Source organism: Haemorhous mexicanus, chromosome 6 (genome assembly GCF_027477595.1).
Source record: "Haemorhous mexicanus isolate bHaeMex1 chromosome 6, bHaeMex1.pri, whole genome shotgun sequence".
NCBI lineage: Eukaryota > Metazoa > Chordata > Aves > Passeriformes > Fringillidae > Haemorhous > Haemorhous mexicanus.
The window spans coordinates 32,344,124-32,370,693 of record NC_082346.1 but is presented as its reverse complement, the minus strand read 5'-3'; the positions used below and the strand labels follow the sequence as shown (position 1 = coordinate 32,370,693).

Sequence of the window (26,570 nt, the reverse complement as noted above, 5' to 3'; positions counted from 1 at the left end):
CTGGCTTTTCACTGCAGCAATATATTTCTCACCTCCCCAGTAATGAACTTGGACAATATTCAGATAGATAATCTTGCTTCATCAAGAAGCTGTTATGTCTGGTTTCCAGATGCTCCTGAGCCCTGTGACTTCTCACTTAGAACTTGGCCCCACTTTTCTTCCTCTCTTAGAGACTGAGACTGGATATCTACGCTGAGATCACCTTTCACGTGATAAAAAACAATACTTAGAATTAAGATCTGTAATTCTTCTAATTAAGATCTTTTAATACCTAGAATAGATCTAGACCCATAGGCATTATGCAGTGTAAACATTCTAGTGTCTTGCTTGCTGTGGGAAACAGGGAAAGTATATCTAATTAACTGGTCAAGAAAAAAAAAAAAGCTGTATCTACTCCATCCAAAAAGAGGTAAGTGCTCCTAGAGCTAGGGAGAAGGAGCCATGCTAAATCCCATTTAGCAAGTGCTCCAAATCTAAGCTAAACCACAGGTGAATATAGGCTCTTTTTAATGTAATTTTTGGATTTTGTCTAGCCCTAATAATTGTTTCATAGCTGGATCATATAAATACATTTCCTCTTTGTTTCTGCTTGGCATATATTTGTTCACAAAGGTGCTTTTGGGCAGACCATCAGCATAGTAGAGCTTGAAGCTGATGTAACAAATCAGTTTCACACTGCCCAGCAAATCCTTGTGAAATTCAACAGTCTCCAACAGCAGAGCAGTTCCACTAGTGAGTTGAATGGGCCTGTCTGGGAGCTGATAATGGACAAGTTTGAAGAGATGGTTCCTAGTACTAGACAAGAGATCCCTAACATGTTGTCTTAGCAAATGGAGAGAGAACCTGAACACTGCGGAGTGCCCAATACCTGTATTTTTGCTTTTGAGAAGAAATAGCAAATGAGAGGCAACAGTTAAGAAAATTAAATGCTTGACAGAAGTACACATTTCCTTTGCAGTGTCAGGAGACTTTTAGCTTGAGTCCAATGGCAGATTTAGGCTTATTAATTGAATATGAATATTTGTTTGAAAGGATTTTTTACTTTTACTCTTTAACTTTTGTCTTAAAACAGTGTATTTTTGCAACAGACAACTCGACATCTCTAGCAGTGACCTCCCTGCTAAGGACACAGTGAGATACACTGAAGACCAGATCACCATGGAAACAAACACAGAGCACAGCATGAACAATGGAGAACAACTTCTTGCTGTTACCATAATTACACACAAAAGAAGTAAGAGAAAACACTACTAGCACATGTTTCAGGTTTGTTTGTTTTTCCTAACTTTTTATAGTTCCCTGAGATGTTTAAGCCTCACTTTTGTTCTGGCACTTTGCCGGACAGCAGAATGTAACCACCTAAAAGTTAAGTAATTCATTCCAAGTAATTACTTCAGTCTGTCTTTCTGTCAATTAAAGAAAGTAGCTGTATAAGCAAAAACTTCCCAATGTAACTCCAGTTATATCTACAAAAAGGTCTTTTGCAAGTATAGGTCACTCAGTTTTGTGAACTAGCTCCATCTAAATGACAAATTAATGTGACTGGTTGAAGGGGCACAGCTTTACACTACTGGGAACCTTCTGACCTCTCTCTCAATATATATCTGTAGGGGTGTGTTCCAAAATTGCTCCCCTCTTTATCTGCAATGAGTGCAAGAGGCAGTCAGCTGAGCAGAATGAAATGCTGTTGCAGTCCTTACCTGGGGTCTGCGTGTCGCTGCAAGTGCTGTTTGATGTACCAGAGGAAGTGATGTTGAGGCAGGAATAGAGGAGCACATAAAGCCAGGAGCTGCCAGCACTGTGAACACAAAACTGGAAATCACTCTTGTTCTGTACTTTTTACCTGTTGTCTTTCACAGACTACTACAGCCAAAATGATGGACAGTGACTAGTGCTTTTTGGAGTGACCCTTTCTGGATGTGTAGTTCAAGATGTTTCAGAGGCAGTAATGGTCAGACTGCTCTTCAGTATGATTGGCTACTTCTGAACATTTGAGTTCTGTAAATTTCTGTAACTACAACTGAGTCAACAATTAAGACCTAAATTAATACTATGTAACAGAAAATCATAACCAAAAAAGAAAACTTTATTTCAAATTAGATCCATTATTATTCAACGTGATTTTAATGTCTCATTTGAGCTGGGAATATTGTAATTGCGTATGTACATTCATGCTATAACTTGTTCCTTTTCTTTACCCAACAATTACAGTGCAAGATTCAGATTTCATGGTTAATAATAATATTCATGACTTGTATGCTGTTGATTATCCAAAATGCAAAACAAAATTAATACCATGTGACAGTTATAGCAAGACAACACAAGCTATGAACTTTGATTCTGAATATGGTCTGAATAGACTATTTGCAAGTGGTAAACAGTTATATTTAAACTAAAATTTATTTTTCAAGGAGTTATATTCTTAGTGCTCTTCTTTGCAGATCAGTGCTGAGATTCTCTTTCCACCAGCACACCTTTAGCATAAGCACTATTTTGGGAGAGCCAGTCTGATAGCTACTAATTAAAACCATGGGATTAAATGGAAAGTTTTTGCAGGGTGGCACTAAATAAAGAGGAACTGACCTGAATGACTGAGTGGTTCTGGGGTTGTCGGCAGCTGGTCTGTTTAACAAGCTGACAGTAAATTTCATTCTGCAGCTCAGTATGTGTCAAGCACACCTGCAGTGCTGTCTGGGCAAGTGACACATGGTAATCAATAGAGGACGCCTCCACAGGAACGTTGATGAACAGCTGACAGGACTGTGAAAGAGTAGAAGTTAGTTGATGCTACTAATACAGCAACTTTTCTCTGGTACCTTCTAGGCTAGGTTCACCAGATGTATTTATTAACTTACAGACAGTTAATAAATAACCTTGAAAGGAGGGAAGAGAGTCAATACTTAATTCCTATTCCTCCTTCCTTAGTTATGGCAACTAGAAAATTTACTCAACCTCCCCCCATCTAAGGAACTTCCAAGGCAGCAAAAGAAAATGAGGGGAAAATGTGCCTCCTGCCTTCCATGCCTGTGTTTTACCTTGTTCACACTCTCCAGCCTCTTTCCTGATCTTATACTTGGACAGTGCAACTCCAGCGGCTTCACCATTGGTCTTACTAAGACAACTGAGTTTGCCAGTGAATTGTTTCTGTTTCCTTCAATCCAACCATTGGAGAGGAAAAAGAAGAACAAAGCTAACTTTGAAGCATGAATTCTGTGGGGAGCATTACCTCTAAACCCAGATTCTGCACAAGAAAAGTAAAATCTCCAAAGAATGAATGACACTTAAAATCCAACAGTTCTCTTGTAATTAAATGAACCAGCAAGCCTGTCTAAAGCAACCCATAGTGACAATAAACGTTGTACAACATGACCAAACAATGTTACTGCCCCATCAACATAGCAAAATAACTGAAAGCATGCAAAGTCCCTTTAAATACCTTAAAAAGTTTCAGGGCTTCAGTCTGTAGAGCCTCTGATGGCAGAGTAGTGAGGGATGTGTGCAACCCATCTTTACTGTAGCACAACATAGGATGCTTCCACAGAGGAGAATCTGAGGTAGCAGATGGGCAAAAACATGCAGTGTCAGAAACAGGAGAGAGAGAACAGTGTCCATGTTGACAAGGAGCCTTCCTGAGATGGCAGAGCACCAGAGGAAGCAGCACTGCACTAGGCCACATTATCTTTGGTGACACTTCACTGATTTCAGCAAAGCCCACCATGAATAAGGAGTCGCCAGCAGCATTAGTCATCAGCAGAAAGAAGTATTGGCATCCTCAGTCCTGCTACACCAGAGCTTCCTGTCAGCTGGATTCTGGTGAGAAGCTGCTCAGGTGTGTGTTCAAACCAGAGACACAAACCCTGCCAGGGCAGCTGCCTGCAATGGGGGTCTTTGTTAGTGTAAGCCACTATTCAGCAGGAAGCAAGGTTCACATATGGGTCCAGAATATGTGAGAGGACAAGAAAAAAGTTTTAAGTATGAATGCAAATGTTAATACATATTTGAGAACATGGTGCATAAACATAAATGCATGAGCAGGTGTCAAAGATGAGGATGGATGGAAGGATGGAGGGATGGAGGGATGGAGGGATGGGGGGGATGGGTAAAGGTTTATATGTGCAGACACAGAAACAGGTGGGAGGGCAAATGTGTTTGAGTGTGTTTAAAGAGAAGAGCACATACTTGTATGGTCAAGATTTCCTGAAAAGGAAAATCAAGACCAACAAAGACAGGAAAAAAAATTAAAGCACCAGTTCTTTATTTTAATTTGAATTACTGTTACAGACATTTCAGAGGCTTTGATAAATGATGTGACAATGTGATGGACTTGTCTGAGAACAAGAGACCATATGATGTACTACTGAGAATCCCCTTCCCTCACCTTTGACTGTATTAAACTGGGAATTTAAATTATTCTTCCTTATGCTTTGCTACCGTGGAAGAGTTTGTGGTGCTTACTTACTAGGGTCTCCCTCAGCATCCAATAGTTTTCCAATGAGCTGTTCATAAGACGTGCCTACTGAAGCATTACTGCTACCAGCTGCAACGGTCAGATGGTACAGCCAGGTGTTCTAGACAGAAGGATGAGAACAGGAGGGGTCAATTCAGACCTGTTTTCTTCAAACAGGTTAAGCCTGTATGGCCCATTTACCAAAAGACTCTTGCTCTCCAAAAAAAGACTGCTTTTCATACCTTCTCCTGTTTGGTGCGGATAAGTAAATATGTGGGACTCTGGTCCTGTGGGTGAATCACCAGTGTACAGTGGGATGAGAGAAGACCTCCACCAGTAGTTTCATAATCTTCATCAGAGTCACAGGAACGGTCTACTTCTTCCACCTTGGACTCACGCAGAGGCAGATGCCCTAAAGGACACTATGAGGAGCAGAAGCACATTAGATAAATGTAACTCATCTCCCAGTATGGACCGGGAACACCGGGAAAGAAAAGCCAAGTAAAAACGCTGACAGTTCTGTAAAATGGAAGGAATAAATAATTCAGTGTTTAGCTAATGTAATATTGCACTTCTAGAGAATCTCTTCTTCCATAAAGTACTTACAAAGTGTATCACTAATTTTATTTTTCTTGGGAGAGCATCTACAGATTAAAATGAGACAATGCAAATAATTTTTTTTTTTTCCCCAAAAGATACTGCTTTCTTCCCATTACATTTGAGGGTCAGTTTCTTGGTATCCTGATCCACTGTCTTCTGACCTGGTCAGACTTTCTGCTTGCAACTGGAAAAGAAATACTTTGAAAATTTCATAAGTAGTTAGATTCAGACAAAAAAGAAGTTATCAGCTGTGCTAACTCTGGAGGTCGATCCAGAATATGAGTCACACTACTTTTTGATGTTCTAAAACTTGGGTTTGACAACACCAAGACAAAGTAATGGACTGTTGGGCAAGGTGTCCAGAAATGGAAGCACATTACACTGATTACCTCCCTCTTCCCAGAATGTTATCTGTTTTCATGATGATAATGTGGGATCTATCAGCTGCTGTATAAAAGTGTGCTCAGAAGGCTACACAAGACTAAATGGAGCAAGTGAGGAACAAGATATAGAGTGATCTGAGAAAGAGCAATCACTTGCCTTTTAAGTCTGCTGTCATTTAAGCTTAAAAAAATAAAATCAGGGAAATATTGATTCTCTTTGTGGAACAGGTGCTGTTGGAAGAGAAGTACAACCAAGAAAGAGACCTCAGACACAGAAGCAGTAACAGTCAAGAAAACTTCAAAAGAAATGGGAAAGGAGGGTCCAGGAATAAAAGCAGAAAAAGGAATTACCTTATCTTCATGATTTCGATAGTAGTAGAAAGTTTTTCCAATCAGTGCACACCAGACCAGCTTAGAGTGACCATGCTTGACCTGTAAGGACGACAAACACATCCTTGCTTTTATTATCAGCAGTATTGCCAGAATGAATTTCTAGGACTTCAACTTTCAAGTCAACTCTCCCTTAATACTTTGCATATATTTTTTGTTTTATGCTAATATAAGCTCCCCTCAAAACATGCAGGGCACCCCTTCCAAAAACAGGCAAGTACATCCCACCCAAGCACATGGGACACAGGTGCCTAGGAGAATGGGTCTAAGAGTTTGTGAAGTGCTTTACTCATTCATAATTACTTATCATTTCTGTATACAATATTAAGGATGACCTTTTAAAGATTATAAAAACAAATCAGTTCATCTCAGCAAGAAAAGACCAGTCAACCTGTAGTCTAGACAGCTGTTTCCTACTGCAGATGAATAACATTCAGATGCAGGTTGTCTTTAGCCATCTTAGAACCTGACAATAATGACATTAAAATGGTCACAGTAACTTGCAATGTCAAACTAATCTATAGAAATGATATAAAGAATAAGAATTTTCTGCCATTGCACTTTGTATTACTGTACCTACAGAATATTATGACAGAACTAAGTGCTAACCTGGAATCACACAAGACATTTTTTTGCAACTCTCCTATATCACCAAGTTAAAGATCAATTAAATGTGACACTCAACAGTGTTGATTTTTTTTTTTAATTCTGCTGAAGAAAAGCATACATAAGCTAGATATTTGTTATTACTTCCTACTTGCCAGTCAGTACCTTTCAGTAGCCTTGTTTGTTCCATCCTTTATCACTTATATAAATGTTTCATTCTGAAATACAGAAATCTACAGCCACTTTTCCTTCTTTCCCTACTCCTACAGAGAGTAAAATACTGATTTTTTGCTTGCATTTGCTGTGCAAACCAAGAAGCTGGCACACTTCTGAGCTAAACACAAAGTATGAAATATTTTACCTTAGTGAGCCAGCCTTTCACAGTAGGTTTAGCATCAGTGTGAGGAAAACCAACAGGACCGCTCACTTGTACTCTCAGGATACTCTGTAGGACATGAATCCATTCCTCCAGGATGTTGGGAGAGTCTGCTGTCAGGAAGTAGGTTCTCTTTTCTGTCACAAGCTGGAAGGAAAATGAGTGAGAAAGTATATACCTGCACATCTAAAAATCTTCTCTTTAGTTGCTGAGTTTCTTTATCCCATAAAGACTTTTTGGTTATTCAGGAGAGATCTTTTGAGGATAAGAAAAAAGGTGCTAATCCTCAAAGCCCAAATGAAAAAAACGAAACTCAGATGAATCAAATTCTCATAAGCTCTCTTGCTGTGGCTTTGTGTCCTCTCTCATCCTTTCTTGTTTCTCAGTGCTGCTGCTAATTTTTCATTTCAAAGGTGACTACATAAATGTGGGGTTTTGCTGCCTTCACTTTGTATTGTATTTTGCCTTCATTACCACGTGTCTGAGAGGAAAGATGCTATAAATCTAATAGTATTAGGCCTTAGCAACTTCAGTTCCATAAGGGCAGAAGGCAGCTCACAAGCTAGGCCATGTACCTTTCAAAGTATAAAAGAAACTTTAATGCTGCCTTTCTAATTAAGTTAAAAATGACTTAAAAGTGAACCCAGTTATGGGCTAACTTCTAATACTTTAGAAGTCAATTTCTAAAAGGAATCAACTATTCAAATGTTTCTTTACACGCCTCCAGGCATGTAAAGTCAGGCTTGAGATCATGGGAGAGAAGTCTCTCATAAAAATCATAGGTACTAGCTGGTTTTAATTGTTGTAAGAATCATTTTCCCCCACAGATTTCAAGCTCTAACTCCTGCAAAAAAAAGGAAAGCATTATGGTGTAAAACCAGACAAAAATAAATGCAAATTTATTTCAGTTTCGAAAGGGTGTATTAGGGTTACAATTTAGCTCTTTCCTCATTATTAATCAGACTAACTGCCTGGTTTGTGCCAGGAAACAGAGACCAGATCAAGCGAGCTCATATCAATTGAGACACACAGTGCCATTCAGTCTGAATTAAGTGCCTCACTCACCCAGCTGCTGAGTGCATGGTTGTGTGCAGGATAAAAAAGCAACACCTACCTGGAATGTTTGGGACCCTTCACCCCTGACAATTTGGCATGAAGAATTCAGCTCCAGCTGCCCTTGTGGTTTGCGGATAACATCACTCTGAGGAAAGAAAAGCAAACAATTTTTTCAGTAGGAAACCTCAGATGGATCTTAGATTACTTAAATACAGCATAATATGCACGTACAGGTTGGAGTTTGCATTCATGAGCTAGAAAGGACAACCTAAGGCTGCCAGGTGAAATATGAGACTGTGTGATCCCATTGCAAAAGTCTCCTCAATAGTGGCAGACTATATAACAAGAGCAGTGCTAATAAATGCTGTCTTTTCAAGTTCAAATTGGACATTACCATTAATAAAACAAAAGCAAGCCCAAACAAACACCAACAAACCAAACCCTAAGTGGGAAGGCAGTACAACATACAATAGGTACCAAGACAGTGGCTGAATTTTCACCTTCACAAGTTTTCAAGATTCAGCTAGACACTTGTTAAGTGACAAGTTTATTAATAATAACTTTGTTCTTCATTTGATGCATACAGTGAATCATTCTAGTGCTGCTAATGCTTTTCAAAACAGTGACATGTCTAACCAAAAGTGTTTTTTCAGTATACTAAATTTCTCTGTGCCTCTAGAGGGGAGGAAATATATCCCAGTGACTTACCGGAGACTTGTAGTACATGATTTGTCTGTTTCTGAGAACAAACCATCGTCTTTTCCACGTCTTCACCTGGCTGCCCATTTTCAGCAAGTAGCCTGATTTCTCCATGGGTTCCTGGAGGACAAAGGAAAGGGGAGAGGAGGTCATCTTGTACCTCTCAAAATACAAATGAAAATGCGCTGAAATCAAGCCCAGCCATTTGCTGCACCTCCCATAATTTTCTGCTTTGTTTAATAGCAGCCCTCAAAGATAATTTCACTGATTGTTTGATGCACTGTAAACTTATTTCTCTTCTGACCGAGGCACTGATTTTCCAAATAAAAGTGAGATTCCTTGAGCTCAAGAAGGCTGTCTCTACACCATGATTAGACTCCTGTTCCTTGTCTGATGTTTGATCTCTTATATTGAAGAGTACAGACTTTAATGCTGCCTGTTGAGAGGTTTATTTCCTTCCTCCTTCCTTCCTCTGAATTCCCAAATTTATTTTGCCCCAAAAGTGTAAGGCCATCAATTAAGTAGAATACAACTGCAGGACATCAATATAGGTCATACACCCTTGATGCTTATACTTTTACCTAACCACATAAAGAAACTGCACTTTCTTTTGAAGCACCAGATGGTGTCTTTTGATACCAATCAGCTGGACCACTAGTCCAGCCTGTTAGAGCTTCACTCTGCAGGGGGATTACTCAGTATCCAGTAGTTACACTATTCTTTTTTAAGGCCAAGGCTCTGTTTGCAGCCCTGCACAAGTGTAACACAGCAGTTACAGCGCAAGTCTTACAGAGCAGATTCCACCATCAGTGGAATAGGAAGATGTTCGCTGTAGCTTGTGTTCTGGCTCTGAATAGTCACCATCCAAGGAGCAGGCATCAGGAGGGATGGCATAGTCACTCTCGGAGCTCAGTGAGGACACAGATACACCTGCTCAAAATAAAGGAAGGAAGAAGAGTCATGGCTAGACAAAAGCATGCACTGAATACTGTACACTCCAAAAACATATCTGCATTCACCATTAAGGCTTTTTTTTTTTTTTTTTTTTGTTCAAGGAGGACAAATCAGAACAGACTTTGGAAACTCAAACCCCACTAACATGACTTCTGAGCCCATTTTTATTTCCCTGGGAAGACAGGTAGTAAAAAGTGAGTTTTGGATACTGAAGGTGAAATAAATTTATTGCTGAATAAAACCAAATTAAAATATATTTTAAAAAAAATCAACAAACTTGTCATCTGAAGGGGAGAGAGCTTGTTTTCATCTGAGGACATCCATTATAAAGCCTCAACCCCTCAGTTTGATTTCAGCTAAGGAAAAGGCTTCTCCGCTAGCAATAGGGCTTTGTTTTCTGGGAATCTTTTCACGGAAAGACAGGTACATGGCAATGCACAGGCACAATTTTTTGGTAATAAAAATTCCATTCAACTTCCATTCCAGTTTAGCCTCACAGCAGGCAAGAAAAATAGTCCTAATCAGGACTCAAAGTACCTGATAGCTCTCAAAGATAGGTGAGATGTACTTACTGGTCAAGAAATTACCAGTCAATGACAAAGACAAAAAAGCATTTTCTGTACTGAATCAGTACTAGCTTGCTTCCAAGGAGAAGCCACAGCAAAGGTATGGATGACTAGATATGTGATGAATTTGGGAGGGCAATCCTTCCCACAATCTTAGTTAAGCAATTGCCTGAATGGAACTCTATCAGCAGTAAAAATCATCTACAAGAACAGATTTTTAATGTTTCTACTTTTGATGTCTGCACGCATTCTGGGAGAGCTCCTTGTAAGCAACACTCTGGCTGAGCATTTGCCTGTTACTGATGATGCTGCTCAGGGCATCTTTGTTCTGATGACAGAGTTCATCCTGCCCAGTAGCGATACTCCCACTTTACCTCTCTTCACGGCCCGAGGGCTGCCTGGCATGCTAGCTTTCCTGTTCTCAGATCCAGCAGTAGAAGTCCTGAAACTGGCATGGGAGCCACAGTCATCATCAGAGCCTGAAGACTCATCTAAGAAAGGCACATTGCTGATCTGTGTGGCTTTCTGGAAAACAGACCTGTATGGTTAGCATGTGAGAGAAGTTTCCCCAGGACAATCTACCTTCAATCAGGAGACAGAGCAATCCATGCCCTTCATTTCCACACTGCCTTGCCCACTTCTGCCCCAGGGTTCCTCAGTTCCTCCCCTTCTAGTCTGAGAACTTCCAAGCTGGACTCTCTAGTCTGATCTGTTTGGGTCTCCTCTGGTTCCACCCTCCTAACCTTCCACAAGCCTTATGTTTCATTTCATTACTTAGGCTGCACCAACTATCACCTCTAGGTTTTTTCATAGCGCACCCTGAAACTTTCTGGACCAAAACTTGTTGCAATGTTCTGTGTTCTTAAATATATTTAAAATTTGCTACTCTTTCTGCATTCTTTTGATGTCCAGTACTTCCTGACATTCTCTAATTTTCTTTCCTTCACTGCACAGTTCCATCCTGTTCTGTCTCATATCAGCAGCAGCTCTGGACCATGCTTTCCACAACAGGAAAAGTGAGGTAACTCCTTACCCCCTTCAGCGTAGTGTAGACTGGCACTGTGACATTTCTGTAGATGAGATAGGTAAATGGCCCAGAAGTTGAACACGAAAAATTGGAAACTGGGGAAATTCAGAGAGAAAGCAAGAGAGCAAATAATACAAACTGGTGAAAAAGAGGAGGTTTTAATGGAGAAGCACATGGAGCACTGCCATCCTGGACAGTCTAGCTTCAGAAAGGCCAGGAGATGCATTATTAATTCCATACAATTCCCAGAGAGATCTGCAATGCTCCCTCCACTTAGCCTGTAAGACACCTAACCCGCTCACCCACCCTGTGCTCCCCATGGTACAGTGGCAATCTGGTGTACCGTGTACAACGAGAAAAAAGCCCTAACAGGCAAAATGGTGGTGAAGAGTAAAAACAGGCCACAGATAAACAGAGGCAGAAGACTGGCTGTAAAACTGATGGAGGAGATAATGGAATCTCTGAAGATGTCCCTGAATGTAGATGCACAAACAGCCCTGCACCAACAATCCCCAAAATTAGATATATCCTCCTCCCTTCCTTTACCGAGGGTATCTATGAGGTCAAATTTACTTTGAAAACAGGCAAGGAAATGAAGAAATGTGGACAGCCACAAGCTCAGGTCCCACACTGTCACCATGAACTCCCTTTAAGGATGGATCTAGTCCAGAACTTACAGCAGCTGGAAGTATCATTCACCATGGCCACTTCAGACAGCCTCATGCCAGACTTGGCCACGGCATAGATTCGGCTCTCCTGGAACAATAATATCACAAACAATAGTGATCAGGCAAAAATGTAATTCTTATTGACAGAAATGCCCATGTCACAGAATCACACCACAGTCACACTTTTGGGCAGGAGGGAGGAGCTCTCTAACAAAGACAGCTGAATTCCACCATACGTTGTGTGAATGGCCATTAATGGAAGCGTGTTACTGCGCGCAAATTCCCAGCTACAGAGGTGACATCCAAACAACGGTAACACCTACACACAATTATCAATAAATTACTGTATCACAGCTTGGAAAGAGATGGGATTTTTCCAAATTATAAACAATGCATTAAAATGAATTAAGAACAGCCCTATACCAGAACAATTCATTGAGTCATCAGCTGCAAAGGATGCCCATTCCATAATAAGGGAATGAAAGAAATGCCTGGAATGATCTCAATAAGCCTGCATCTCAGTTACAACAACATACAGAGCTTTCAGTTCAAAGGATCTCCAGGTGCTTCATGAATTGATAAAAATTCCAGAGGGGGAACCCAACTCTGTATCTACATGCAGAGTTATGACTAAGACATCAACTAGTGTGAAATGGATAAACCCCAAAGCTAGAAAACCTCTTGGTGCTCCTTAAAGCATACAACCAAAATTCACTATGAAATAATACACATAATACATATATATGAAAGCACCTAAGATTGCAAAGTCAAGTACACCAAAAAATTTATAAGACATAAGAATTAACAATGAGTGCTTGACTTTGCAGTTTCAATAAATCATTTGTTTGTCCACGCCTTTAAAAAAGCAAATGAAAACAGAATTGCCTCTTTTGATTTCCACCAGGTGTGTCAGTTTGGCCTGTTTAGGAACCTGATTGATGGGAGTCCCTTGGGAGTCAGTCCTGACGGACAAAGAATGAAGCAAGACTGAACAATCTTCAAGAGGGAATTCTTTAAGGTGCAGGAGCAGGTCATCCCCATGTGTTGATAGATGAGACAATGAGGAAGACCAGCCTGTCTGATTAGAGAGCTTTGGCTGAACTCAAAGTTTGTGATCTCTGGATAAAGGGACAGGTAACTCGGGAGGGCTACAAACACACCATGAAGTTATGTAGGCAAAAAATTAGAACAACCAAAGCCCAACTAGACCTCCACCTGGCTACTGCAGTAAAAGACAAGAAAAGACTTCCATAAATACATGGGAAAAAAAAAAAAAAAAGAGAATCTCCATCTTTTATTGGATATGAATGGGAAACAGTGAGAAAGGATGAGGAAAAGGCAGAGGTACTCAATGCCTTCTTTGTTCAGTCTGATGGTAAAACCAGCTGCTTTCCAAGCAGCCAGCCCCCTGATCTGGAAGACGTGGATGTGGAGCAGAATGAAGCTCCCATAACCCAAGGGGAAATGCCCAGTGAGCTGCTTTGCCACCGAGACACACACGGGTCTGCAGGGCCAGGTGGGATCCACCCAAGGGTGCTGCGGGAGCTGTCGGAAGAGCTCTCTGAGCCCCTGCCCATCAGTTACCTGCAGCCCTGGTCACCCGGGGTAACCTGGCAAACGTGGCACCATCTACAAGGGCCAGAGGAGGACCTGGGAACTACAGGCCTGTCATCCTGACCTTGGTGCTGGGGAAGCTCATGGAGCAGACCATCCTGAGCACCAGCACACAACACATGCAGGACAACCAGAGGACCAGGCCCAGACAGCATGGGTTTGTGAAAGGCAGGTCCTGCTTGACCAACCTGATCTCTTTCTATGACAAGTGACCTGCTAGGTGGATGAGAAGAAGCTGCATTTTACATCCTAAACAATTCTAGGACTAAAAAACAATTCATCTATCTGATCTCACAAGTAACTGTAAGAAAAAATGACAGGAGATGCATATTCACTTTACCAAAGGTTTTCACAAAACTTTCCCAACAGGAGGAGCATACCATGAGATAGGAATGCTGAGATCGAATCCATGTATCTATTCTAGCATCCATAGCTTTTTCTCACTCTGGAGCTATCTGGTCTGGTTCACTACATTTATGATTCATTTTTCTATCTTAAACACATGACAAAAGAAAAAAGCATTGATTTTTGATGACCCATATAATGACAAACCACAATGCAGTAAATTTTGACTTTCATTTTTATTCCTATGATTCTTATGTACTGTTTTTTCTCAATGGATCTTTTTTACCTTATAAAGATAAATAAAAGAAAAAAATTGTTAACAGAACCAGCATGCCCCATGATGTGGAACTGTCTGACTTGGTGGCTCAGGAATGCAACCTGTGATACCCAGGTAAGAATTCCTTGAGACCAAGAAGTGTTGTAGCCTAACTACTGGGCACAAAGAAAAGCAGCACTTCTCATACTGTTGTCTGTGCATTTCTTACCCATGATGGGAATCGGTGCAGTGGTGGTGTGGGAGGTTTACATCCTGGGTCAAGTGTGCCATACTCAGAACTCACAGCTTCTTTTTGCTCTGCAGGTAAGTGGTATATTCCCTCACACATTCCAGCTTCTCCCCTCAGCAGGCCACATTCTGTCTCCATCTTCTCCATTACTCCATCATCATCAATGTCTGTCTCCTCCACGTGCCCACAGCTGACTGGAGGGTCTGTTATGGGCTGGACAGTGCTAGTCTCTAAGTGCATTACACGATGGAAAGAATTAGCCCCTGACTGTGGTTGGCTGTGATGTCTCTTGGCTAGCTGGATACTGTCTCGTGGTGTATTGGGTGTTCTTATCTTTGGAAATGTCATACTACTCCCAGGGCTGCACTCCCTCCCTGGAAAGAAGGAATGTGCTGTAACACCTGACGTTGACACAACCAGAGGTGGTTTAGCAGTTTGAAGATGTCCCTCAAACATGGTCATTATTTCTGCAGAGGAAGAGGAGTCCAGCTGGTGGGAATGGAATCTGGCATTCAGATCATCAGAGAAGCGGGTGCTATCCAAACCCACTTGTTGCAAGGTGCTCACAGCACTACAGTTTCCTTCCAAAGATGATTGGAAGGTCAAAGCCTCAAGAATACTTGTGGTTTCAGCTGGAGGGTCCAGTGATATGGGACCAGAGCACCCTAAACCATGTTCAGAACTTACAGTTGGAAATACATTTTTCTCTGTGGAGAGATTCCAGCTTGATGGGTCAGACATGAGCTTCAGCATGCTCTGGGAAAGCAGAGATTTATCCTCTCCATTCTCAGTAAAGGTGTCATTGGCAAGGACTATGTTTGTTGAAGAGAGGACATGTTTGGAAGGTCCTCTCTGACACACCTCTCTGAAACCAGGTGCAAGGAGCACAGATTTCTGCTCTATCTTCTCAGCAAAAGAGGCCTGGGGTGCTTGGGGCTTCAGGGAATCACAGCTCCAAAGAGATTCAAAGGGAGGAATGCTGGTCATATCTACAAGGAAGGAGAACACATGGTTAAGGCATTCAAACACTTTGATGTCTTCAGCGTTGCTTCCTAGTGTACATTCAGTTGTATTTCAATAGCACCCTGGCCTGTTCAGGACTACATAGAACAGAAAGGAGATGGCTGGGCACAGTTATAACCAAAGCACTATATATTTATAACTGGGACTAGCACAGAAGATATGAATAGGAAATGATTAATCACTGTTTCTGACAAAAGTGAAATGAAGGGGTTCCTAATGAAATTAGGCAGCACATTTGAAATTTACAGAAGGAAGGTTTTTTTCCCCAGACAAAAAAGCCAACAGAATGCTGCAGACAGGCCAGAAAAACTAATGTATCAGTAGTACAGCAGTTCTGGCCTGGGAACTTCCTTAACTACTGAGAGCAGAAGTTGGAAGTGTATATGGAGAGAAGGACAGCTTGCATTATTTTGCATGGTCCTTCATGGAATGTGAACAGCCAACCAGGAGTTGGGATACTGGCCTAGGCAAGCTTTCAGTCTAATGCAATATAGGAGTTTTTATTCTTACCTATATAATTATGCCTCCTCTCTTAAAATGTGAAAAGGAAGTGTACCTATCCACACAACACTTGGTCAAATACATCAAAGTGGCCAGAACACTGGTTAAACATGGCTTTTGGCTTTAGTGGACCTACAGTGATTTACCTCATCAAATAATCTGCTATGATTCCACGCATTAGCAGGGGCTAGATAGGGCTTCCAGACCTTCTTAAACATCACAGCAACTGGGAAGTTTATTCACTTTTCAAGAATTTCCCTAGAGCTTTTTGTTTTCCTTTTGTGATATATGACCCACACAGTGCTTTATGTCATGAAGTTTTATATAGTTACTTGTATGGTTTTGCTGTAAAATCTTCCCTTTCTTAGTTCTTTCCCTGCCCTTTCAGTTACTATGTTAGAGGATGACATAAAAGACAGATATTAGATTGTCCTTTCTACTTAGTACTTCCACTTTGCACTTATTATAATCTGTAATAATTATGGAAAGGAAAAAAGTATCTCAGTTCTACAATCCACCAAATAGCAGCTTTAGAATATAAGAAAGTGGGGGTGAAACTTGGAATGGCAGACGATGTTTGATTGACCTTGGCATTTATATTTATTTCAGCCTGACTGGAAAAGAACCAAATCATTAGATGCTTTGGAAATTGTAAAATATGGGCAAGCGTGACTCTGCACAGCTATAGCTGAAAATGCTGCCTGAACATCAAACTCCATGGGTATTGCTTAACCACCCATAGGATTTACAAGGAAACAGAAACAAACTGAAGACACAAAGTTACAGAGGGAAGAGCAAACAGCAGAATAAATTACTGTTGACAGCAGAGAGGATGAAACTTGCTCTTGGAAACGGCTGAGAAAAAGACAATCATGAGAGCATGACCTTGGCACTTGATTCAGAAGGAACTGAATGTTAGCAAAGCTAACACATAACAACAGTACACACAAATCCTGGCACATATTTTCCCCTGACCCTAAGGTAAATCATTAGTGTAGACTGAAAAGATGCCATTCATTTTAAATATTACTGGTATTTTTGCAGCTTCCTAGATGTGACAGGAGATTAAGAAGAAGAAGCTGTTACTATTAGCATGGCAAGCAAGAAGAGATTTGTCTCTCTGCAGAGGCCTCTGACTTCAGCCTGGCATACTGAGACTAGTGAGGGATAAGAGGAGAGGGCAGTGCTGTTTACTGCCCAGAGAGCTGGATCCAGGGCACACTTAATACCAGATTATTAACGCAGCTTACCAGGCATTCGCTTTTTGTGAACAGTCAGAGCCAGAGGGGATAAGAGAAACCCAGTCATAAAGCATTTCACTAGAAATGTGGTAGGATTTAGAAAGAATTTTGCCCTATTCCCTTGCTGTGAAGTAATAGGAATGCCAGAAAGACTTCTGCAGGAAAGAAATGTCCCCTCCCTGCATGACCAGTGAAGTTCTGGAAACTAGTTCATCTTACTGTGACGAAACCAAGATCACTAACAACAACAACAAAAAAAAAATTTAAAAAAAAAGAAAAAAAAAGAGAATTTCTTTTTCAAAGCACGTTACAACAAAGGTGTTGAATTCAAGCCTGGAGTCCAAAGTTTCCCATCCAGCCACTAAAGAACTGCAAAAACCCAAAACTCCGTAAGCAGCTTTCTCCAACCCAACCTGATGGCACAGAGGAACCCAGCTCCTGAAGGCAGACCAAGGAGCTGCTGCCATTCAGTTACTCAGCTCACATGCCAGCAGAGGTTCTGTGGGGATGAGAATAATTCACACAAGGAGATACACTGAAATACATCAGTGAATGGAGAATTCCACTGTGTATTTCAACGAATGCTTCCAACTCAGGAGCTCAGTGGCTTATTTTAATGGTAAATGCAGATTCTAACAAAAAAAAAAAAAAAAAAAAAAAAGAGTCTACTCTGAATTGTTGGTGGGAAAAAAATTAAAAGTTAAAGCAGGTAAGCATGTTATTCCCAACTTAAAAATGGACCCAGCTAAGGAACACAGGAACTCTACCACCTGCTGTCATTTCTGACAAACTTAAGAACACAACCCAGGAATGCTGACTTCCAGTCTTGTGGTGGTTACTAGGCTACAGTGCCAGCTGAACACATTTACCTTGCAACGTATCCTGAAGAGCTCCAATTTGCTCCATCAGTCTCTGATTACAGTTTTTCAGGTGGTAATTTTCTAGCTCAAGCTACGAAAGAATAATAAAAAAAGAAACAATGCAAAATTGCGAGCACATGTGATCCACTACACAGAATATGCTTTCATCTTTATTACTTTCAAGTTTCTTAACAAGGGAAAAAAAATGGGTGAGTCTACCAGTCACCTCGAATCCTTTTAATCAGCAACCTCACTAGATCACCCATTTAAAATATTTTGCTGTCCTTTCTCAAAAAGACTGTCCATAAACTACCGGCACTTCTCAAATACATCTTTAAATTTACTTCCTTGCTATGGCTCATCATTTACTCCTGTTGCAGAAGTAACACTCATGAAAGAGAGAATCAAAAAAACATTACCCAGAAGGAGCATTTGTTCTATTTCACCCTTAATGTAGTAAAAGAAGATCCCATGGATCCAGAGGACCAAAGACAAAAGCAAAAACCAAACCAACATTAAGGGTGCATTGACATTTCCAATTAGGGCGTGAGAGATTCTTTGCAAATTTGCTTTATGCCTTTACTTGAAGAGTCTCAGCATCCATTTTTAAACACAGCAGTGGTACATGCAGACAGACTTTCCTCTTGAAGGAATCACCTGTGGTGCTGTCTCGAGTAACCCACTGGCAACACAGATGCCAAGTTCTCCAGCCGGCAGTGATCCACTTGTGCATGCTATGCACCTGGAATCAGCTTCTGGCACAAACCTCTTTGCCAGTAAGGACACAGTGTGAGTGTATGGTCCTGGATTCACAGCAGGTCACACCAAATCAAACCCTCTGCTTCCTCTTTTGTGCTGCACCAGTCAGTAACTAAATGCACCTTAAGTTATCTCACACAGGGAACAGAAGCAGCACAGCAGTTCAGTGGATTATCCAGGCAATCTAATGACATTACAAAGTCATTTCATAACATAATCAGTGCCCACAAAGACTGCTTCTCCCAACTCCCACAAATTCCCTTTCTGTAATAAACTTGGAAATACATGCTTTTAACTTGGAATAAAGGACCAGACTACCCACTCCCAGCTGAAAATTATTACTCCATCTTTAAAACTGCATGCTGATCCATTGCTGTCTTTGTTTTTCTAGAGGGTAGGATCAGATAGAGGCATAAATCCACAGGATGGATAGAACAGAGAGGTCAGAGACAAAAAATACTGGGCAGTAGGGAAACAGCATTAGTCAGATGGTAAATTATAGAAGAGCAAAGGACATGTTTGTGTAACAGGTGCTCTGTCAGAAAGGAATAGAAGCTGCATCCAGAGAAAAGAAGGAAAGGTAAAAGAAAGCTAGGTGAAAGCCATTTGTGATTAGTCAATCTTCAGAAACTGCTTCTGGGCACTGGTGACTTAACAGTCATTTATAGTTTGCCCATTAAGTAAATATCCCTTGGTAAGAGTGATGACCCCAGCCCCACAACTGAGTATGTGCAGCGCCAAACAAGCGGAGTGCCCCTGTGGCAGATTGACTGTCCCAGGCTGCTGTCCTACATAGGAACCCCCTGGCAGTGCAGCCACTGTACTTACTCACATGCCTTGAAACCTGGCAGAAAGCCAGAGACTTACCTCCCTGAGCTTAAATGTTACCCACTCTTTGATCTTGGCAGCTTTCTCTTGAACAATTTTGGCTTCCTCAGTCCTCAGCTGTTTCTGTGCCAAGAAACAAAAACCAACATTAGACGCATTAGGAGAGTACAACTGTTCTCAGTGAGTTACTGCATCAGGAGTGACTGAAACAGAGAATCTCCCATTCCAGACATAAGATTTAAGACTCCTACCTGGATACAATTTTTCAGCTGGCCTCTGAAAAAAATCAAGCTCTAATTTGTCCTACATGGTCCCTAGAGTCAAATTCAGAGGCTTGTTTCAAAAGTTTGTTATTAGCAAAATCCAGGTCAGGTAACAAACCTACCACAGTTTGAGTAGAGTCTGCAACTTTTTCAGATGGTTTTGCAACGTTGCTGTTTGCTGTTGAGTATCTGTAGTGCTCCCGCAGCCTACACATATATTATTGGCCAAAGCTAATAAGAATTTAAGAATTAAGCAGTGCCTATAACTGATTCGTAAAATACCAATCATTCCAAGCAAAAAGGATTCAGTTGCTGTAAGCATTAGTCTAGAGCAGAACCTTTCAAGGTGCACAAGATGCAAATATGAACAACATATTTAACACACACAAACAATATTCTCATTGAGAAAGTAAATAATAAAAAAAAGCTCCATAACCTGACCTTGAAAAATATTAAGATCATGCCTAAGATCTGCTAGGAGGATTTCAGATGCTGCAAGTGGTTGTATGTTTACATATCCATTAGAACAGGTTCTAGTCCACACAAAGGTGTTATGGCAATACTGTCAATTTGCACAATGACCATTGTTCCCCCAAGTATCTGCTTGGGTAAGACTGCTACATCATGTCTGCAGCTGTGTTTTCTCAGCTGTGTTTTTAACTTTTCTGGAAATTTCCTTTGAAAGATGCTGAATTAACACTATGATCACCTGAAGCTTTCTGTTTTATCTTCTGTGCGGCTTCATCAGAAGGAACATCACTGAAAACTCTCCTGTCTACATAATGATTTAAACAACTGCAAGAATAAATCATTTCCAGGAGCAACAGAGGGAGGAAGAGAGGAGGACAATATGCTGCAAGTCACATCAGCCCTGGTTTCTCCAGTTAAGGGGCAAAGGTAATGCCTTCTGGTAGCAGCTGGTGGTTCTATTTTTTTTTTTCTGAAGTAAAATAATTCCATCAATTATAATTACAAAAAATGTCAGTCCTTCCCCCCACCTTAAATTTTTCACACGGATAAACAGACCCCACAAAATTCCCCACATTTTCACATCACTTTTAATCACCATGTGCTATTTATCACTAGAACTGCACATTTAAGGACTCTTATTCAAATACATTTGCTGACTTTAAAGTAGGCCCAAACAACATTATAGGCAATTGTAACAATTGTAGTTGAGCATAATGAAATAAAAGCAATCAAATCAGATGCTTCAAACAGAAGATTTGTTTAGTCTTTTTTTCCTTTTATATGACTGTGTGTGCTCCTAATCATCAAGCCTCAACCTCTGCAGGACATAGCATACTAGATGTGCCTACAGGTCTGAAATGATCTAGCACATACCGTAGGTCTACCATCTCTGAATGTCCATCATATGGGAGCTGGTTTTGAATTCCTAGTGTCCTGGACTTGAGCTGGAACATGGTCCAAGAGCTAAAAGATTCAGATTACTACACTATATGGTGAGCTTTATTTAGGGTTCTAAAGTAGAACAGTGAAATGACAGCAATTGTCACCATGCGCAGTAAGCCCTGCCTCTAAGCAGAACCAATTCACTCAGGCACAGCAGCCAATTGTCCATTAAGTTCCAAAAGCAATTAGAGATTCTTAGTGTCCCACACTATTGTGCGGCCCAGACGTGACCTCAGTGCTCTCTTAATGATTCTCTGAACTCCATGGCTCTTCCCATTCAAGTGAAAACAAATAGGATGCTTTACAGGGACCCTTAGTAACCTTCTAGCCCTGCCACCATCTCATCCCATTCTGAAATTAAACCAGTGACTCTGATAACAAGTATTTCTTGTCAGGAATTGCCAAGCTTTGGCTTTCATTTCTAGAAGCTCATTTTGCCTCTTGTTGCTGGAAGAAGATTTCTACTAACAGCCCTTGAAATAGGTGGCAATTAGTTCAATGTAACTCAAATGGCCAAGTAATTTTTTTTTTTTTGTAAAATTTTACTTCTATTTAAGTTATTTACTTAGCAACACATAAGAATACCTTATTCCTCATGTTATAAAAACCACAGGGCAAGGCCTTTACTAGAACTGAAATACAAGCCCTGCTGGAAATGTAGCAGCTTTCTTCCACCATCTGAAAAAGGGAGAGACTAAGAACTAAACATACTGAGAAACATCTGCTCTTTTATAATAACAAGAGATTAACTATGCTGGAGGACTGCTGAAGGCTGGGAAAAGACCCATCCCAAGAAGCAGCATAAACAGAGTCAGAGATGGGCTACACAACGGTTTTGCAAAGCAATCACTGTTCCAAAAAGCCAGAGAAACACTGTGACCAGACTGTAGCATTATAGTGTAGGGTCTCAGCACTAACATAAGGAAGTCCTTTAGGCACATTGACTGATCTCCAGTGGTGAAGAGACATGGGCTGCTGAACCTGAGTGGATGTTTTGTCCGAAAAGGAAAGAGAGGATCTTGCACTGGGCTGGACATCATCTTACAGCTGATCTGGAGGCAACTGAGAGACTAACTTGTAATGAGACATAGTCCCTATCTTTGAAATATACATTACAGAATCCCTCTAACTCATGAAACCTACAGGCCTCCCTGTAGAAAATATCCTTACCTGTCTTGCTAGCTGTGTCTCCAATTTGTTGATCAGATCTTCCTTTCCTTGCATTGTGCTCATCAGCTCCTGGTATTTCTTGTGCAGGGTGCTGTCAGATTCACCAGTCTTCACATTGGCAAGTTTTATCTTCTCTTCCATAACTCTGACCTGTAATGGTAATCAGAAGGAAATTGAATAAACCAAAAAACCACCAAACAAACCAATATAAATCTAGGAACTGCTTGTGTACTGGTAAGAGAATGAAAATAAATGAGAATATTTGTGGGTTTCTTATTTTTCAAGTCAGGAAAGGAAAAAAAAAAAACCATTAAAAACCACAACATCCTTCAGGTCACAGTTTATATTCACATTTGTGGAAGGAACATTGTAACGCTGAAGCAGTAACAGATGCAATCTGATGATAAATACATCATGGGTTGTGAGATATTACAATCAAATTATTAATCAAAGACACCATACAGGCACCATAGTCTCCATACACATACAGACATGGTACATCCCACCTTTCTCCTTTGCAATATCATGGCCAGATTTTTACCTCATTCACTACCAAGGTATATACCACAAACCCCTGGCCATTTGCTTCAGATTAAAATTTCTATATGAAAATGCACTATGGAGGTCCTTCATCCTCCTATCCCCAGCTTAAGATATTGTTTCGGCAACTCCTGTCTTTCTGCCAAGTCTTCTCTCCAGACTGCTAAGGAGTTACAATGTTTGATATTTCTAAAGATTTGCCTGTCTTTGAGCTCCTGCCAGTGCCAAGACTTCTTTATCTCAGCAAGAGAAAGATCACTGTAGTGCTCCTTCACTACAGACAAAGTTTCAATCCACTAAAATCCAGTGGCTACTGAAGCATTTCAGTACCAAATTTTTAAAATCTCTTTGCTTTCTTCAAAAGCTTTGTTTCTCAGTAATGTCATTCTATTTTACCATTGCCTCATTCTATTACAATGGATTATAAGACTTCATTTCTAAAGATGAATGGAATCCCTTCGATTTAATTCAAACGTACTAATTGCAGCATTTGATGGGAAAATCTCTGGTTCCAACACACCTCCAAGAAGCTAAATCTGCAAAGAAACCAACTCCAAATACCATAAATTTAACATGAACTTAGAACCAGAAAGACAGAAGGCAGGGAGCAATGTGAGCACTTCACAGAGTCTGTGCAAGAGGGTTAGTCATGCTCTGCTGAGCAGCCTACACTTCATACTTGCAGAAGCTGTGTTTTGTCCTCCTGTCTGCCTGTATTAGGCAGAGAAGCAAACTGCCTCTTCCTCATACTGGATCAGAAAGGTAAGCACCCAACATCCGAGCCAGAAAACTAAGCCTGCTGAGTCGGATGTGCTTTCATTAGAGTTTAGGGTGATTATAGTAAAAAGAAATGGCCCCTCCTTCCTGTCTGATGCCCAAATGCTGACTCTGTACTAGAGGCTCAGCAAGGGGACTGCAAACATGTGATTTCCTTAATTGAGGTTGGCAGCTACAGGGAGTCCATTGAATTAACAAATCCAACCCCCCAGACTCCTGGAGAGAAAGATAACAAGGGATTTTGCATTTGATGTGGAGCCCTCTCATTTGTTGGCTGCCTCTCATTCATGGTGAATGTACTCATTAGTGGAAGGGAATGGTCCTGCTCTTATGCTGTCACTTCTTCAGGCTGTCAGGCAGCAATGTAGCATTTCTCTAGGAACACATATCTCTGGATGTGGATAAGGCTGCTGGAAAGGCAAACATTGAGGGTTGCTAGTCTTTAGGACCTGCCTAAAGCACTCACAGAAGTGCTGGTGGCAGGTGAGTGAAGGCAACCCTCATTTCTGCTACACCCTCCCAGCCAAGTTCTCCCTTTCCTGCCCATTCTTGGACATGGATTTGACTTGTTATCCATCCAGCCCCTTGCTGTCATTGCATCTTATCATATCTTGGGCACTCTGCTCCTGTCATTGAGGTGCCCACTAGTATGAAAGCTTCACTGGCCAGTGGCAATCACTGTAGTTCCTGATGGTGCTGTCACAGCTGTCACTTTTGCCTGTATTGTGCTACCTTGCCAGTCTTGGCTGGTACCACTCTCAAAACCAACTCTTGTTCTTCACAGGTAGTTGCTGATCTAGCATAGAAGCCAACAGCATGGTGTCAAGACATAGCATCTTTCCTAGAATTAAGCTGGTCAGTAAAAAAATCTTGATGTCAATATCAAACTGGAGGGGAAAAATTGATTCTTGATTCCCAGGTGATATGTCTCCCAGTGCTTATAACACTGCCTATTCAGCCCTTCACTTCTGAAATTATCTTTGACAGTCATTCTTGGCTGTGTGGCTTTTATTTCTGCCCTCCAACCCATGACTTAGTGCTCAGTCCTGCAGCTCTTGTCCAGCTGGAGGGAGCTCATTCACTTCAAGCCTTCCCTTCAGCAGTGACCTACAGTGATCCAAGAGCTCAAACCACCTGGCTCATCTTGACTCTTTTGTTTCCATAATATTCCTTAGAGTGCAGAATGTCTGCTTCTCAAAGGTCTATTATTCTCTATAGCCTGTTCACAAGCTGAAGTGTGCCTCTCTCCACTTCTCCTTTATTCAAGAAGCATAGAAGAACTAGTTTAGACAATATGCCTAATTTTTATATGATTATAGTAACAGACAATGAATTCAGCTCTCACTGTTTTTCTCCATGGGCTCCTGAGCCAGAGCAGTAATTACTAAAAAGTCCAAAACAAGTGATAAGGGTGTGTCTGCAAAACCTACTTCTTTCACAGAACCTTTTCTACTTGTAGACAAGTCCTCACCAGTACTCTTAAGTATTTGTTTCCTGAGGACTTGCCAAGCAGCCTTATCTTTGCAATTTAATCCTGAGGTACATCATCCCCTTCCTTTTCCACAACCAAGCATGCCTATCATGGATGAGGGGGTAAAGGCTGTGAACCTGACAGAAAGGTGTAAGGTGTTTGTTTTCACTTAGGGTTCAACATATTCAGGCCCTGCTCCCAGCTAAGGCTCACAGACTGGGAAGGAGACCAGAAAATCCATTCACCACTGTAAATCAGTGTTTCCCTAGCAGGGAATAACACTGCAGATTGCTGTCTGTATGCTAGACTGGAAGGAATTTAGAGTGAGTTAACTGCTGGACTTGTACCAGAGCCATCATCAAAGAGTCTCTTACCTGTTTCTCTGCATCCTCAGCTCTTTGCTCTGCTTCTATCACTCTCTGTTCCAATTCCTGCATCTTCAGAGACAGAAAAGAAAGAAGAGGGGGGAAAGAAAGAAAATAAATTAACATCACCTGGAAATTCATGTTTTACTCAGCACTTGTGCAAGCTTACAGAACTTTGGCATATTTTGAGTTAACTGGACAGCTTTGACCAAGAAAAAAAAAGCCTTTGACCTTTTCCAGTCTTCTGCCCTACTTTGAATACACCGGAACCATTTTCTCATTAGTGAGCTTCATCATTCATTACATGGGTCAAAAGAACAGTGCCAAAGTCTTGACCTCATCTCTGCAATTTACACACTGTGGGCTGACCCTGCAAGGAGCCTGTCTACAGCGCACGATTCTTCCCTGATCTTATTTCAGCTAGGATTCATTCCCAATGGTAAATAAAAATAAATATATCTTGAAAAGCTCACAGCAGGTTCTCTATAATGTCACATTATAACCACTGAATACTTTGCTTTAGCTTCAAAAGCATCATAGACTTATAATTGACAAGATTAATAATGATCCTAATTTTCCTATGCTTCTTTTCTTTTTAAAGAGTTTTGCAAACCGACAATTATGTGATTCAACATCTGAATATTGCTGCTATTGAAGTCAAATGACACTGAATTGAATTTTATTCTAAATGTTTATAAGTCACTTCATTCTCATAAAATCAGATGTACCTGGGGTTCTTCTAATAATTTACCAGTAGAACCCTTTTTTTGGTAGGTTGTGGTTGGTTTGGGGAATGTTTTGGTGGTTTTCTTTTAATTGTCTGTTTGGTTTTGTTTTAAATTTTTCTTTAAATATCAACCTAGCCTCTCATTTGGTGTTTGCCAAGGTCATCTTCACTTGGTCTCAGATTTAGGACCAGTAATACGAAGTCAGCGACTTTATCCACCAAGATCCAAAATTTGAGGAATGCTTCATGGAGTTTGCTGCACTTACTTACAACGGAAAGAATGACATAGAAGAATCCTCAGAAGATTAAAAGAATCATGCTTGAAGAAGAAAAACTATAAAGTTTTCTCTCCAATGCCTTTTTGATAAAACACTGAAGCCAAGTATTCAGGCTGG

The 26,570-nt window shown here is 40.8% G+C and overlaps 1 protein-coding gene across 2 annotated transcripts in view; it reads right to left on the bottom strand.

Annotated features, from left to right (window-relative positions):
* The window catches only part of PLEKHH1 (pleckstrin homology, MyTH4 and FERM domain containing H1), a 53,826-nt gene that overhangs the window by 13,340 nt on the left and 13,916 nt on the right, over positions 1-26,570 (bottom strand). For both annotated transcript variants that reach the window (XM_059849724.1, XM_059849725.1), the window contains exons 3-20: positions 25,458-25,520; positions 22,296-22,445; positions 19,489-19,572; positions 17,872-17,953; positions 14,217-15,226; positions 11,782-11,860; positions 11,111-11,199; positions 10,452-10,602; positions 9,348-9,487; positions 8,567-8,677; positions 7,917-8,003; positions 6,788-6,949; positions 5,782-5,862; positions 4,690-4,869; positions 4,460-4,568; positions 3,437-3,549; positions 2,584-2,760; positions 1,701-1,798 (exon numbers count right to left, since the gene is read on the bottom strand). In XM_059849724.1, coding sequence (XP_059705707.1) covers positions 1,701-1,798; positions 2,584-2,760; positions 3,437-3,549; positions 4,460-4,568; positions 4,690-4,869; positions 5,782-5,862; positions 6,788-6,949; positions 7,917-8,003; positions 8,567-8,677; positions 9,348-9,487; positions 10,452-10,602; positions 11,111-11,199; positions 11,782-11,860; positions 14,217-15,226; positions 17,872-17,953; positions 19,489-19,572; positions 22,296-22,445; positions 25,458-25,520 — 2,966 coding nt within the window. The remainder of the gene's footprint in view (positions 1-1,700; positions 1,799-2,583; positions 2,761-3,436; positions 3,550-4,459; positions 4,569-4,689; positions 4,870-5,781; positions 5,863-6,787; positions 6,950-7,916; positions 8,004-8,566; positions 8,678-9,347; positions 9,488-10,451; positions 10,603-11,110; positions 11,200-11,781; positions 11,861-14,216; positions 15,227-17,871; positions 17,954-19,488; positions 19,573-22,295; positions 22,446-25,457; positions 25,521-26,570) is intronic.